Source organism: Fonsecaea multimorphosa (assembly GCF_000836435.1).
Source record: "Fonsecaea multimorphosa CBS 102226 unplaced genomic scaffold supercont1.12, whole genome shotgun sequence".
NCBI lineage: Eukaryota > Fungi > Ascomycota > Eurotiomycetes > Chaetothyriales > Herpotrichiellaceae > Fonsecaea > Fonsecaea multimorphosa.
The window spans coordinates 79331-93210 of record NW_015971646.1 but is presented as its reverse complement, the minus strand read 5'-3'; the positions used below and the strand labels follow the sequence as shown (position 1 = coordinate 93210).

General features: G+C 51.0%; 8 protein-coding genes across 8 annotated transcripts; 5 read left to right on the top strand and 3 right to left on the bottom strand.

The window, feature by feature from the left end:
- Positions 1-24: 24 nt before the first annotated feature.
- Z520_06390 (uncharacterized protein) lies at positions 25-2513 on the bottom strand (the record flags this gene model as incomplete). The annotated part of the gene is made up of 7 exons (XM_016776890.1): positions 25-542; positions 592-1067; positions 1115-1282; positions 1335-1527; positions 1573-2064; positions 2114-2358; positions 2404-2513. 7 exons carry the CDS (start codon positions 2511-2513, stop codon positions 25-27), a joined length of 2202 nt encoding a protein of 733 aa, XP_016631735.1.
- Positions 2514-3056: 543 nt separating this feature from the next.
- On the top strand, positions 3057-3518 carry Z520_06389 (uncharacterized protein; the record flags this gene model as incomplete). The annotated part of the gene is made up of 1 exon (XM_016776889.1): positions 3057-3518. The coding sequence occupies one exon, from the start codon at positions 3057-3059 to the stop codon at positions 3516-3518; it is 462 nt and encodes a 153-aa protein (XP_016631734.1).
- A 423-nt stretch (positions 3519-3941) lies between these two features.
- On the top strand, positions 3942-4936 carry Z520_06388 (uncharacterized protein; the record flags this gene model as incomplete). The annotated part of the gene is made up of 3 exons (XM_016776888.1): positions 3942-4218; positions 4268-4771; positions 4830-4936. 3 exons carry the CDS (start codon positions 3942-3944, stop codon positions 4934-4936), a joined length of 888 nt encoding a protein of 295 aa, XP_016631733.1.
- A 1143-nt stretch (positions 4937-6079) lies between these two features.
- Z520_06387 (uncharacterized protein) lies at positions 6080-6680 on the top strand (the record flags this gene model as incomplete). The annotated part of the gene is made up of 3 exons (XM_016776887.1): positions 6080-6272; positions 6339-6565; positions 6624-6680. 3 exons carry the CDS (start codon positions 6080-6082, stop codon positions 6678-6680), a joined length of 477 nt encoding a protein of 158 aa, XP_016631732.1.
- Positions 6681-6758: 78 nt separating this feature from the next.
- On the bottom strand, positions 6759-7925 carry Z520_06386 (uncharacterized protein; the record flags this gene model as incomplete). Its single annotated transcript, XM_016776886.1, has 1 exon — positions 6759-7925. One exon carries the CDS (start codon positions 7923-7925, stop codon positions 6759-6761), a length of 1167 nt encoding a protein of 388 aa, XP_016631731.1.
- Positions 7926-8384: 459 nt separating this feature from the next.
- On the top strand, positions 8385-9509 carry Z520_06385 (uncharacterized protein; the record flags this gene model as incomplete). The annotated part of the gene is made up of 1 exon (XM_016776885.1): positions 8385-9509. The coding sequence occupies one exon, from the start codon at positions 8385-8387 to the stop codon at positions 9507-9509; it is 1125 nt and encodes a 374-aa protein (XP_016631730.1).
- An 811-nt stretch (positions 9510-10320) lies between these two features.
- On the top strand, positions 10321-12396 carry Z520_06384 (uncharacterized protein; the record flags this gene model as incomplete). The annotated part of the gene is made up of 7 exons (XM_016776884.1): positions 10321-10462; positions 10517-11005; positions 11057-11249; positions 11296-11451; positions 11499-11956; positions 12006-12209; positions 12260-12396. 7 exons carry the CDS (start codon positions 10321-10323, stop codon positions 12394-12396), a joined length of 1779 nt encoding a protein of 592 aa, XP_016631729.1.
- A 98-nt stretch (positions 12397-12494) lies between these two features.
- On the bottom strand, positions 12495-13490 carry Z520_06383 (uncharacterized protein; the record flags this gene model as incomplete). The annotated part of the gene is made up of 1 exon (XM_016776883.1): positions 12495-13490. One exon carries the CDS (start codon positions 13488-13490, stop codon positions 12495-12497), a length of 996 nt encoding a protein of 331 aa, XP_016631728.1.
- Positions 13491-13880: the final 390 nt, after the last annotated feature.

The following is a 13880-nucleotide window of genomic DNA, read 5'->3' as shown; positions in this document are numbered from 1 at the left end:
GCCTTCCTCATGATTCTAGTAAATCTACATGGTGAACGCGCCTGCAAGGTCTAAACCTCCCAAATCATCCATGTGCGTGAACGAATACAAGTTCAAATCCACCCAGTCTGTCGGTAAGCCCTCAAAGGCATTGAAAATGCCATTGCCGTCTAGGTCAAATCCCATATCTGCAGCCGAAGATCGCTCGACCTGTATTGTGTCCAGCGGCGTGAAGCTGTGCCGCTGAAATGAATCGGCTAGAGGATCAGGTGGCAGTTGTTGTCGCGGTTCTTCGTTGTCCCGCATCGGACCATCTTCGGCCTGCGTTAGATGTCCAGATGGTCCGAACATGACGGTTGTGATGGCGACAAGTTTGGTAAGTACCTTTGCAATTCTCTTTGCTTGAAGGGCGTCATTGCCCACGCGTTCCGTAACATTGATGGCCAGACGAAGTTTTGTGGCCAGCTCACTGATAAAGTCAAGTTCTGCTCTTTTGTACTGTCCTCCATGGCGCGACAGTTCGAGGAGAAAGCAAGCAAAGATGGCCAATGACGCATTGAATGCTTAACATCTCGTTAACAGCGATAATCAGCGTGCGCGCGACCGACTCACTGTAATACAAGGCGAACCACCACGCTCCCAGCAAGTTCACTGGGCCGCTTGCTTGATCGACCGTGTCAACTAGCTCTATTGCAGTCTCGGCCAGAATTTTGATACTGGGCTTGCACAATTGTTCACTGAAAGCTTTAGAATCGCCTGCATCGGAGGTGGCAGCAGACAGTTTGTGCAAGGCTACTCTGAGGACTGGTCGGTGAAGTAGGATCTTGAGATTCAGATAGCGGAGGTGGATCATAACGTTGAGTCGTCCCGGAAGTGCATCATTTGAATGCGATGGCCTCGCGCGTGGAGACAGAGAAACAGTTGGGTCAAGGCGAAGAGTGATTGGGAGGTTCATCCTCCACTGTTCCAGCCTCGAATCGAGTAATACTATTTCTGGAAGTAAAGATACTAGCTCTGTTGGAGGCTCGTTGTGGATGTTGCCACTGTAGAGCTTGTTGATGACTGAACCGAGGATAGTGTACAATTTACTGAATGTGTCAGCTTGGAGAGATGGGAAGAGTTGGACAGTCCTCACATCGTCTCAATGAAGAAAGAAGCACTGTGCGAGGCATCACGGATCGATCGAGGTGCTGACATCATGGGAGGACCATCAAGCCTATCGAGAGGCACGTCGAGGGGTAAGTCGCCCGCAATATAATCGTCATGCACTGTTTGTACTCGGCCGAGGGTCATACTGAGAGTCCTTTGGGAGCATTCAGCCAGAGGCCATGTGGAGTTAACAAGAAAGGTATTACCTATCCAGAAGAAAGCAATTAAACCAAACTCGTTTGCGAATCTCTTGTGCCAATTGATCCGTGTCTTGAATGTGCGAGGAGGAGTGGAGCCCAAGCCGCATCGCCGTTCGAACTGCGAGGCCATGCAACGCCCAGCCTTCGTCAGGTCTTTGAGTGCCTTGGCAATACTGGGACAGTAGCAGCAAGCATTGCACTGACTATCTTAGCATTTAATCTTGTCTAGGTTGGATCCAAATACCTGTCTCGATGTCCGTCGAATGGAGGGCAGATTCTGAAGCTAAACTCAAGCTCCGGTGGAAGTAAACATCCGCTTCAGCCGTGTTCTGCGAGATGGTGCAACTAGGATCGGCCTTGACGAGTATTGAAACTGCGAAAATGGCGCTGAGCAGCCCCAGAAATGGTCGCGTGATACTACCGAAGTTTTGTTCTTTGAGAGAATTGTACCCAGACCTGACGCGCTGCTCGCTGATAAAGGGATATAGAATTCCGGTGTCCGAGAAATAGAGCTCCAGCCAATGGAGCACGCGATCCTCGCTCGGGAGCTGCGCCACGATGACATCCTTTGGGCGGATTCCATCCCGAGTCTGGTCTGCCGTCGGCGATGGCGCGCGTGATACTAATGGCCTGGTAGACGATGGAAGAGCCCGCAACCGGGTAGGAGAAATTCTGGTGACCATTGTGGTCGTTGCTCGAGAAACCTCCCGTAGAAAGGCGACATTTGACGACGAACCTGTCAACAAGATTAGGGACTAGGCAGAAAGGATTCCGTGGGTGCAGACCAAAGTATCTGGCATGAGGCTGGTCAGCGCTATCGATGAGCGCCATGCCGTCGACATGGTCGACATCAGCGTCAGTTGGCCCACTTGGCAGGACGCCTCCGATCAGGTTAGTGTCTCTGGATGATTCTGACGGACTCAGCAGCGTGCAAGTTGCATTGATCGAGCTTGCCACGATGCTTCGATTGGCGAGTTGCCGAAGCGCATCCTCAATCGATTTAAAGCGGTCTTCAAGCGCTGATTGGGCGCTAAAAGAAGTCAGAGAGCATCTGTGAGAGATGCGAAGCGCTTACTACGACTGACAACTCTTTGGAAGATGCGTGTACGTGCATTCGATACTCAACTCGGCGCATTGGCCGCAGATTGGGACCGCTCCATCACACTTTGCTAGGATGTCAGGCATCATCTGTGAGCTTCTGTGCATACTGACTCTAGATTTCCGTTGCCGGCAGGAACTGCATGCGACGGCAACTCTTCTGCGTTTCCGTGCAGTATCGGCCGCCTGACCGTGACAAGGACTCGGCGAATGTATGGGAGGCATTGCGGAGGTCAATCTGCGTAGCGCTGGTCAATCCTTGATGCCACCGGGGATGAAGGTCTCGAGGAGCAGTCAACTCGGGAAAGACTGGCCGGGGAGAGGGGGGTATATACCCAGGGCGGGGAAGCTGGCGCGGGAGAAGGGGGATACCGGCTAGGTTTGTCTTTGTCTTCCTTCCCTCCAACTGGTGGCTTAGGGGTAAACACGGGTGTCGCCGACGTGCAAAATTTAGGTTGGAAGATCGACGCCGTCGAGTATGAGTGGACGACGGACGCCTTCCTCAACACGGTAACAGTTGAACGCCGACCTGTTGCAAAAGGGAATTGTCGGCAAAGTAAAGAAAATGAAGACAAAATCTTCCGTCTTGTCCATACTATACTCAAGCCCGGACATACCGCCGAAGAACTTATGGCTGATCAAGTGTCGAGGCAGGAGATACAAAGCGCCATCGACGAGAACCGTGAGCACTTTCACTCTTTCAACCTACAGTTGGGCTACGTAGATGGACAACACCTGTCTCGCGGACCCTCGGATTACCGGAAAGAGCTTATGCAAGGTGCTCGACTACCTCACTTCTGGCTTGAAGAGCGAGGCCAAGCAATATCGACTCTCGACTTAGTGGATGCTTTGAGCTTCGTGCTTGTATGCGACTCTACCTTCACAGATCTTTCCTGGCTCATCATCTCCAACGTCTCGGTGACAATCAAGCGATCAAGTCAGGACTTCAACGACCGGGTAGGAGCATGGACCAAATACCTGGAGAGCTTAGCTGTTCGGGCCGTGCTTGTTAGACCAGATCAACATATCGTTGATCGAGTGTCAAGGGTTGAGGACGTGGAGAAGACATTGAGGGCGTACCTGTCTAGCTAAATACCTCGTGCAACCATCCAGATGCCGAAGTAGTCTATAGCAAACAAGGATCGAACTGCCTAAGCCGAGCGAAGCACCGTGTCATCATTCCTCTGAAGCACTTGAAGCGACTCGGGTCGTCTTGTGGACTTTTGAAAGATCACAACGATCTTAGCAATCACTCACGATCCTTTTAGTCTTCATTCATCCAAACCAGCTCAGACTCAAAACCTCAGACTGCGTGGTTGGCTTCGTATGCGGGCTTGAAGACCAAGGATGAGTTTGTAATGTGGTTACCGGGTAAGGCGGGTTTGGGGTAAGCCGGTATCCCCGGGGGTATACTAGCTCCTCTTATAACAACCTCCTTCGGTGGTTCCCAGCAGTCAGAGTACGAACTCTGCGCGAACATAGCAAGCCTTGTACCTCCAGAGAGTATTGAACATAATGTCGCTTCCCTGGACACGCCTCATACGTTTCCGGGCGAGAGATGGTCGAATTCTACGTGGTGAACCTATTCTTCCGACCGACGACTATGACTTGGGAAGTTTACCTGTAGCACCTACTCTCAAGGCGAAGGTCCTCGTTGGATCCGATATTTTTGATCGATCCGGTGCTACTCGATTGTCGGATGAAGTGGTAATTGTGGATGAAATCCTGGGGCCGTTGGAACGAGCAGAGGTTCCAATCCTCCGCTGTATAGGCTTAAATTACAAATCTCACAGTGCGAACCGCCAGATTTTGTCGATGTTACACTCACAAACATGATACAGTTGCTGAAACAGGCCGTCCTCCGCCTCCTGTACCAAGTCTCTTCGTCAAACCGAGACACTGCGTGCATGACCATGGGGCTGACGTTATAATACCTCCAGTATGTCAGGACGACCAGGCTGACTATGAGGGAGAGTTATGTTTCGTCATTTGCAAGGACGCAAAGAATGTTCCATTGGACGAGGCTACCGACTACATTGGTGCTTTCACCTGCGGCAATGATATTTCCTCACGCAAATGGCAACGAGACCCGAAACTAGCTGGCTTTCTCCCACAATGGACTTACGGCAAGAGCTTCGACACCTATGCGCCACTGGGGCCGTGCTTGGTCTCAAGTGAAGTGATTGCAGAACCCAGCAGGCTATGGTTGACCACGACCGTCAACGGAGAGCAACGGCAGTCTTCAAGTGTTGATCTCTTGTTCGACTGTGCATATCTCGTACACTTTTTCAGCCAGGGGCAGACATTGGAGAAGGGCACAGTATTCATGACTGGCACGCCTGGAGGTAAGCTCACGTACCTATACCCATATTTTCCGCATTGCTAATGTGCCGTGCCTTTAAGGAGTCGGTGATCGAATGCAACCCCCTCAGTATTTGAAGCCCGGAGATGTGGTCACTGTCGCTATCTCACAAATCGGCACACTCAGAAACGGCATAAAGCATGAATAGACTGCAAGAGAGATGCTACGCAGTAAAGTACGCTGGGGAAGACATAGTGCGGCGTTCAAAACATCTCATGCCTATTAAATCTTGAGCATAGCCGTCCCTTCGCCGGACGTAGTAGAAACAATGCCGTGGTGAGTCCAAAGGATTGTTTGCGAAAACCGCCGCTCTGCCTGTATTTAGTTAGCTAGCCCCGTACGTCCACCTGTGGTATCAATGCTTTGCATACTCAGCTTCCTGAGTCATATAAAGTTATTCATCGAGTTGTTTAGGTGACAGGTTGTGAGCGAGAATTTGTCGCTTATACTTCCACATACCATTGGCTGAGGCACTGAGTGAAATTCGACTAGATTGTTTGGCTTTATAGATAGCATAATTCCTCGGGCGCTTAGAGTATATAGACCCTTTCTTATCCAACAATTTGTGAATCACCCCCCGATCGCATAGTACGATGGTATCTGTAGAGCCTAGCTTGAGCGAGAAGATAGGTCCGTATTCCTTGGACTATATCTGGAATCTGGACGGATTGGTAAGATTCGATGAATCTTGTTCCTGACCTTTTTGGAATATTCTGCTTGTATATGCCCGTCGACGTGACTTGGTGAGCATTTCCTAGGATTGGCATAGATGGAGGGCCAGTTAAAATGTCTAGATGCGCTTCTCTTGTGCGCCATTCCCCCGCCGAGCTTCGGAACCGAATAGCTGACAGAAGGTCGAGGTTTATGTTTGTGAAAATTGAAACCCAATTGAGGGAGGTAGAGGAGAAGTGTACGCGATTCCACAGGCGGAGCCAATGTCACCAGCACTCGCACCAATCTGATAGAGTGAAAGAATTGCTCGTTCTCTGAGGTTTCTTGGCGATGTGACAGGAGCTTCCAGCCGACCTCGTCGGAATGTCTCAGAGTCCACATTTGAACACAGTTCACGCTCACACACAAAAACACGGAAGGCAGCCGGGGACAAGGGTTCGGTTGTATTACGCAGTCGGCCGGGTGTCTTTCAGCGGATGCCACTGGAAAGTTCCGGATCTTCTTTTCGGCAACTAGACTTCGACATCCCGTTAAGACTTTATGGACTAATAAATACATCCTTCAGAGCTATATCCGTCTGTGCAAAGGCAAGTTACAGGCCGATCAGTCCCGGAAGAACATGGGCGACGACAGGATACAGGGTTGGCCCGAATTCCACATTCCTACTGAGGTGAAGCTGATTCTCAGCGACTTCTTTCGACTCCTTGACACGGAATCGGACGTCGCCCACGAGCAATGGAGCGACTTGTTTACTGAAGACGCACCTTTCATCATAGACGCGAGGGACAATTTGAACATCTCGGGCAAAGCAGGTAGGCTTGGCGAGCGATTGATTACTCGCGCGGCTTGACTATCACTATTCTAATCTACTATTCTAGCACTCATAGCTGAGCGCAAGAAGTCCTGGAGGCTGGTCAAGAACCGAGACCATTCCGTGTCACGAATTTATGTCCGCAATCGCGCCGGCACGGACCTGATGCTGTATGGTTCCAACGATCTGATCATGCGCAACGGCGTCGCTTTCACGCAGGAATTTTCTCAGATCATCACATTTACAGAAGTCAAGCAAGGCATTTTCAAGATTCAATATTTCAAATCGATCATTGTGAGTGTGCTGATTACTTATCCTTTGGTGGACTCGGCCAACACTACGCGTTACACAGGATTCTCGGCCCATCATCGAAGCTGCGAAGGCCAAGTCAATAGAACCCAAACAATAGTGGCGTATTTTCGAGGTAATCTTGGGTTTTGCTCTTCAACCATTCATTGGCAGTTATGTTACATAGCATATGCTGTAGCTACGGGTTCACTACCATCATCCAAATTGGCATTGACCGATCTTGCAGATTCTGGATTGCCTCCATCGCTTGATCCAGCGGCCATCTGTGGGTGATGAGGTCGTCCACCGTTAAAAGTCCTTTTCCAAGAAGCTCGAGAACTGCTTTCTGGTCTGATGGAGTGTTGCCCCTGGTTCCGATTATCCGCCAACAATTTAGCGTAATGTCTAGCATGTGCCGTGGCAACTGAGCTGGATTGCCACTCATGTGCACCAGAGTTCCGTTGACACAGAGGACAGCCATAGTCTGCCAGATGTCTGTGCCAAAGGGCCAGTAATCAATGATAGCGTCTACCTTCTGGGGTACTAGCTCAAGCAAGCGGACACTGAGCAGTTTATTTGCGGGCCAGTCATTTCCTAGAGTCTCCAGTGGCACAGTATCAACTCGGATGGATAAAGCCGCCAGCTTTCTGACCGCATCAAGCCGTTTTTCTGAGCGTCCCACGAGGATGAGGCGGCTGATTCCAAAGAAGTGTGCCAGCTTGATCGTTGCTGTACCCATTGTGCCAGTCGCGCCCGTTATAACCACCGTTGCCCCCGCAGGAAGGCTGGAGACTTTGAGGGCACGAAATGCATTGGCCAAATCGTGTACTTTTGCGCCAACATCGAAGCTGACATTATCTGGCAGCTCTTGAACCTGCCAGAACGGGACTTTGATGTAGTCTGCTAGGCCCCCGTTGTGATATTCATCGTACAGGGTCGTCTTCTGGGGCCCAAACTGGTTAAACCCAATAACGCCGCCGGACTGGCACATTTGGTTGCGATCAGTGCTGCAGAATTTGCATTGACCACATCCCAGGATGGAATTGACTCGTACTCTCTGTCCCACACGAAACCCGTATGCTAGTTTCCCGACTGCCTCGACCAAGCCTGCAACCTCATGACCAAAGATGAAGGGCAGAGGCTTGATCAGGCCTTGCTTCAGCATCTTGAATACTCCCGGTGCCAGGCCTACAGACTTGACTCTGATGAGCACATCTTGGTGTCCGATCTCCGGGATCTCGAGAATTTGCATGCTTGGAACGTTCTGGCCCACGTCGCAGCAAATCGCCCGCATCGTTCCAGTCACAGTGGCATACCCACCGTTAGGATTGATATCGTGTCCTCGTTCGATTGCCAGGGATGCCATAATGAGAGTGTGTCCGTTATCGCTGTTCTCAGAAGCCACTCCTGCTCTACGTTGATGTATACAGTATTTCGGACTGAACTCTAGAATGGAATGTGCATGTGCTGCAGTTGCGGTCCACGTGGTCGGCACTGATCCGAAAGCTACGCGGGTGGCGCGGATAAGAACCGAAAGGTCCGCTAACCTTACATCGCTATCCTGCGGCTCAAACCCGAAGGACGGCCGGCAGGAAGGAAGGACAACCATGCTGGGCGCATTGCCGCGGGTAGAACTGACATCGGACCTCTCTGCTGCAGATCTAGGCTCAGCCACGAATCGAAAGCTGTAACGATCAGGTGCTTTTCGCCCCAGCAAGCTTGTCATCCTTCCCCCTTAGATGGTAGTCTATAATCGCGAAACATACACATCGCAGTCGTACTTTCTAGCTGAGCCAGTGTCACCGTGGCACCCGTCATTGTAACCATGCAGAATCACTCCGACCACGGGGACGACCTCAAGTTGTCCAGCTCCTGCTCGATGACGGCCGTACGATTGTACGAGTTTGGAGGACCAGAAGTGCTGAAAGTCGAGCGACATCCGATTCCAACACCTGCGAAGCATCAGGTTCTGGTCCGTGTACGAGCAACATCTGTCACAGGATGGGATTCGCTGTACCGGCGTGGAAAGTTGACTGCTCCACCCGGTCGAGCTGCCTTGCCTCTACCTCAGCAACTTGGACGTGAGGCCGCTGGTGAAGTCGAAGCCGTTGGCAAAGATGTATCCATGTTTTCCCCTGCAGACCGAGTTGTTGTGATGGTTTCACCTGCATGTGGTCAATGCGCATACTGCAGAAGAGGCGAGGACAATCTATGCCGCGATATAGCTCTGCCGGCCCATCAATCTTTTGGAGGATATGCCGAATACATTGTTGTCTCAGAGCATGGCCTCTTGAAAGCACCCAAGCACTTGGAGTTTGAGAAGCTCGCATGTCTGCTATGGTCGTTTGGTACAGCCTTTCACATGGTGCACAACAAGGCCAAGTTGCGCCCGGGGGAATCAGTACTCATCACCGGAGCTTCTGGAGGAATGGGAACCGCCTGCATTCAGCTGGCTAAAATCAATGGAGCGAATCCCATCATCGCTTTGACCGGGTCAATGGACAAAGCTGACGGACTGCGATCCAATGGAGCCGATGTGGTACTGAATTACCGTGACCCTGATGTGGTGGAGCAGATTAGAGAACACACCACGAACAAGCATGGGGTGGATGTCGTCCTTGACAACGTTGGCGGCGACCAAGGCATTGGCATGGCAATCCAGGCTTGCCGCACGGGAGCTCGTCTCGTTCTCGTCGCATTCATTGCTGGGCGCGAGCTCAACCTTGACATTTTTACCTTGATCATCAAGGAGTTGAGCGTGCTGGCGGCCCGTGGCTCAACACGCCGGGAGCAGGAAACAGTTTTGGCTCTCGCAGCGGCAGGCAAAATTGATCCCACTGTAGACGCCAGATTTGCTTTGTCGGATATTCGCAAGGCTACGGACATGCTCGAGAATCGTGAACATACTGGTAAGATAGTTGTTCTGCCAGGTGGTCTCCATGGCAAGTAGCGGCTTGATGAACGAAAATGCGAGAGTCGGAGTGGTGTGATCAGGTATCTCGTCCGGGTCTCGGGGTGTGCATAGCTAGAAACAATCTTCAACTGAGGCACCTACTTTTGACATGCCTGCAGCAGTTTAGACTTAAAAGGGCTGCGGGACCGCGGGGGCGGGCTCCCCAGGCCGGGTTTCCCTAAGATTGCGGCGGCGTTAGGGCCGAACTTGCGAGAACTGAGGGCTGAGGGTCGTTACGCCGGACGCTTCAACGAGTGCTTACCTAGGTACCTAGGTAGCTATACTTAAGTAGATCTGCTCCCCCCAATCAGCGCTTGCGCTTGGCACCGGGTCGGAGAATCTGAGACAAGGTGACTTGCCAGTGTCACTTCTTCTCGTCGACTGACGCCCGCAATCTTGGTTCAAATCAGGATGCACAGCGACCATATGCTCAACAACTCTTCGCCAGAGCCTCGACCGAAGAGGCAGAGAACTTCTTTGGCATGCCGATCGTGTCGGCAGAGGAAGGTCAAATGCAATGGCGCACGGCCGATCTGCAATAGCTGTTTGGCAACCAGCACTTTCTGTACCTATCCTCAACCTCCGCGATATTCTTACGGAGTGGAAGGTGATCTTGGAGTGTCACAGTAAGTCCTGTTGACTCCTAATACCATCTCTTCGTCTGGCTCAATCTTCCAGAGAGTCCCCTTTCGAAACTCGCATGAAGAACTTGGAATCCATGATGAGCTCGATAATTCGAGAGGTAGGCGGAGGCGAGAGATTTAGCAGCGCTCGAAATCGGCCATCTGCCGGCGTGGGCGTCGCAACTATGGCGCAGAGACCCGATGCTACATTGACCGGTTATCAGCGCGAGCTGGATTCCTCAGCAGGGATGAGAGACACCTCAGAGGACATGGTAGACGGCATGGGCGTGCTGAGCTTTGGGGGTCACCAAACGTCAGGGTACTTTGGTTCGTCAGATTCTGCGATCCGATGATGCATCTTTACTGAGAAGTGCGCTCCAGGTCCTTCCTCGATCTCTGCCTTCTCTCGGCAGATTCAACAAACCTTGCATCAAACGCTTGGCCATCGAGACTCAACGAACTTGACAAACATTGGCAGACAAAACTTTCACCGCTTTGCTCCGACAGCAACGCCCTCCATAGCCGGGCAAATATTCCAACTCAATGATGGCTCAGTCGACATCATGGTCCTGCCACCGGAAAACGAGGTCGTCAGACTGGTGGACCTTTATTTCTCACGAACAGGTATCTTGTTCCCTTACATCCACAAACAGTCTATTTTAAGCGGCTTAGCCGATTTGAAGGCTGCAGGTGTTGGTGGCATGCGCCGATCTTGGCTCAGTCTCCTGAACACCATGATGGCCTTTGGACTCACTTTAGCATTGGATTCCAAGCGAAATGAATATGGTGCTTCCAAGGCCGAACAATGTCTACAGCGGGCTCTGTCACTACTTCCCGATGTGCAGAGGCACCCTATCAATCTTGAGACACGTGAGTTCTAACATACAGTGCCTCATGAAGAGCCACATTAACAGATGATAGTACAAGCGTTGATTTTGCTTGCACAATACTTACAGGGAATTCATCGATCTGTACAAGCGTACAGCTTCCTCGGCTTGACTGTACAAGCAGCCTTCCAAATTGGTGCTTATCTGCCCGGGCAGCAAGAGTTAGAGAGTATGCTCGAGTATCAGATTCGAAAGCGTTGTTGGTACATGTGTTTTATCCTTGACAGGTGAGCGGCTCTAAACTGCGCGTTACATGACGCCGACGGGTGACAGGGCATTTTCGATGAGGTTCGGCAGACCTCCCTTGATTCACAGTGACTACAATCGAATGAGCATGCCCAGCGATGTCGATCTCGAGCAGATTGAAGATCTCACGAATCCGCAACTGGGTCGTACGCCATCAACCACCAGCGGCTTCATTCACAATATGTAGGCGAGCACCATCGAACAACTTACATCTTGCTGACGCGGAGCAGACGCATAGCACGATTCGTAGATGAGATCATCCATGAAGTCTATCAGGACAATATCCCGAACGACGTTGGGTCTTCCCTTGACGAAATGATTCCGGAAATTGTACGAATCGAGTCAAACATGCACGCGTGGAAGAAGACACTCCCACCAAATATGCAGATAAAAAGCAGAGCAGACATGCGTTTTGGTGCTCAGCACGCGTCCGACTCGTTTCAGCTCAGTCTTACCCTGACGCTGCATTATTTGAATGCCCGAACACTCCTTCATCGAGCTGTACTTCCGTTTTTCCTCAACCTCCAGAGGTCGAAAGACGAGGATGGTGGACTTTATGCGCAAAGCTTTGCCATTCCAAGTATTGAACACAGTGTCGCTTCTGCGACGGAAATCATCGAGATTCTTTACGATGTGTCACAGTCAGGGCAGCGAGTACTTATGGCTTGGTGGTTTTCTCTTTATTTCGGTGAGTCTCTGGGTGATCATTCTTCAAAGGCACGAACCGACAGACCTAGTCTTCAATTCCGCACTCGTGGTTTTTGCCGCGATCATCATACAGCACCACCACTCACTGAATCTACCATGTCTTGATCCCATGGCTCTGAGACATTCTTTTAATAAAGCCATTCAGGCAGTGGAAGTCTTAGGGGACAAGAGCGATATCGCATCTCGTTGTGAGACGTATCTGCAGAATTTGTTACGTGGCGTTTCATCTTTTGGTAGGTTTTCCCACTCTCTCCAACTGTTGAATCAGTTGCTGAACTCACAGGCTCACGAGCTGGAGATGCGGCCCAGGAGAGTGAGACCCGGGACGCGTATGCATTCATCGACCAAGGCAATGTTGACTCCAATCTACTGGATATGACAGACCTTGAGCTGGAATACTTTGCACCATTCTATACGTGAGCAAATGTCGTCGAGAAAGGCCTAAATGAGAGCCAAAAAGGTGCGATGATGGCTACAAAATCAACTTGAGAAAATCTTGATCCGGATGGTTTTTCATGCTAGTTACGTGTTCCATTACTGTTACCTCTGAACACCGCTAGTCGCTCTGCGGCATCCTGAGTTGCTATCTTAGTAAATGGCTTCTTTGCTGCAGCTGGATGTCGAAGAATACATGTAATGTACTCATTCTTCTCATTTGCGATATTGGTAAAGGCGCACCCTTTTGGAATGGCGATGAAGTCGCCCGGTTCAAGCTCAAGGCACCCTCGTTGACTGATCAACGTACGACGTCCTTGTGTTTGAATCTGGATCTCGTCTGCCTGCCGATGTCTGACGTATGTCGTGGCATCGCTGCGCGAAAACATGGTGCTGCCAATCCAAATGTTTTCGGACTTGTACAGCCATTCTGTCCCTTCAATGCCGCTTGCTCGCACGACATACATCTTGGACGGATCACTTTTAGCGTTATCCAGCAACATCTTCTCATCGGTATAGAACACGCTGTGATCACTGCCCACTTCTCCGAGGTGCTCCGTGATGAATTCGACCGAGTTTTTCTGTTCCCAGCCAGGATATGGTGGCATGCGATATTCGGCGGTCTTGCAAGGATTGACCACTTCTTTCACATCTTGTGGGATGTAGAAGAGAATGTGGACATCATCAATCCCATTATTATCATGCGACACACCCACGGGAATGCGCACAAAATCTCCAGGTTCCATATCGACCGTCCCAAGCTCCGTCAGGACCTGGCGTGTACCGGTTACATGATAAGCAATCTCATCCGCATCCGCATTGCGATGATAGAATGGCTGACGCCCCATCAAGCGTGTGTACTCCAAGCGTATTTCATCACTCTCGAAGACCCCTTGTGGAACCATGAATTTGCCAGGGACATGGTCCACAGGAAGATTGATGGCACCCAGCAGAGGGTAGTCCCGCCAAAGATTCATTGGAGCTGGATCAGGAATGTCCGTAAGGAGCACTTCATTCCGCCTGACTGTACGAACAGAATCATCGACAGGAATGCCGTCCAAGATCTCTGTAACGATCATATTTGGATTTGCTTGGAGCTAATGAGAGAATAGTCAGTGACGATTTAGGATGGAGATTGGGAGGAGCCCTTTTGAGGCCAGAATCTGCTTTGATTGCCCTTTCAGAGTCTCGGCGATTGGCACATGCTTGAATCTTGACTCGGGATTCTGGATGCAATCCGCCAGTTTCGGAACAAAAGGTTTCGGCACAGTCCCGAATGGACCGAGTAACCTGGCATGGCCGTTGGCGAGGTGAGTCTTAGGTCGCAGAGAGAGAGAGAGAGGGGGGGGGGGAGAGTAGGCTCGGATAGGTTTGCTCTCGGTGCACCGGCTACTCGAGGAACCGAAGACGAGTCGCCATGTCTGGATCGCAATCGTATATTGGTGAGCTGGTAAAGATACAACTTCTTG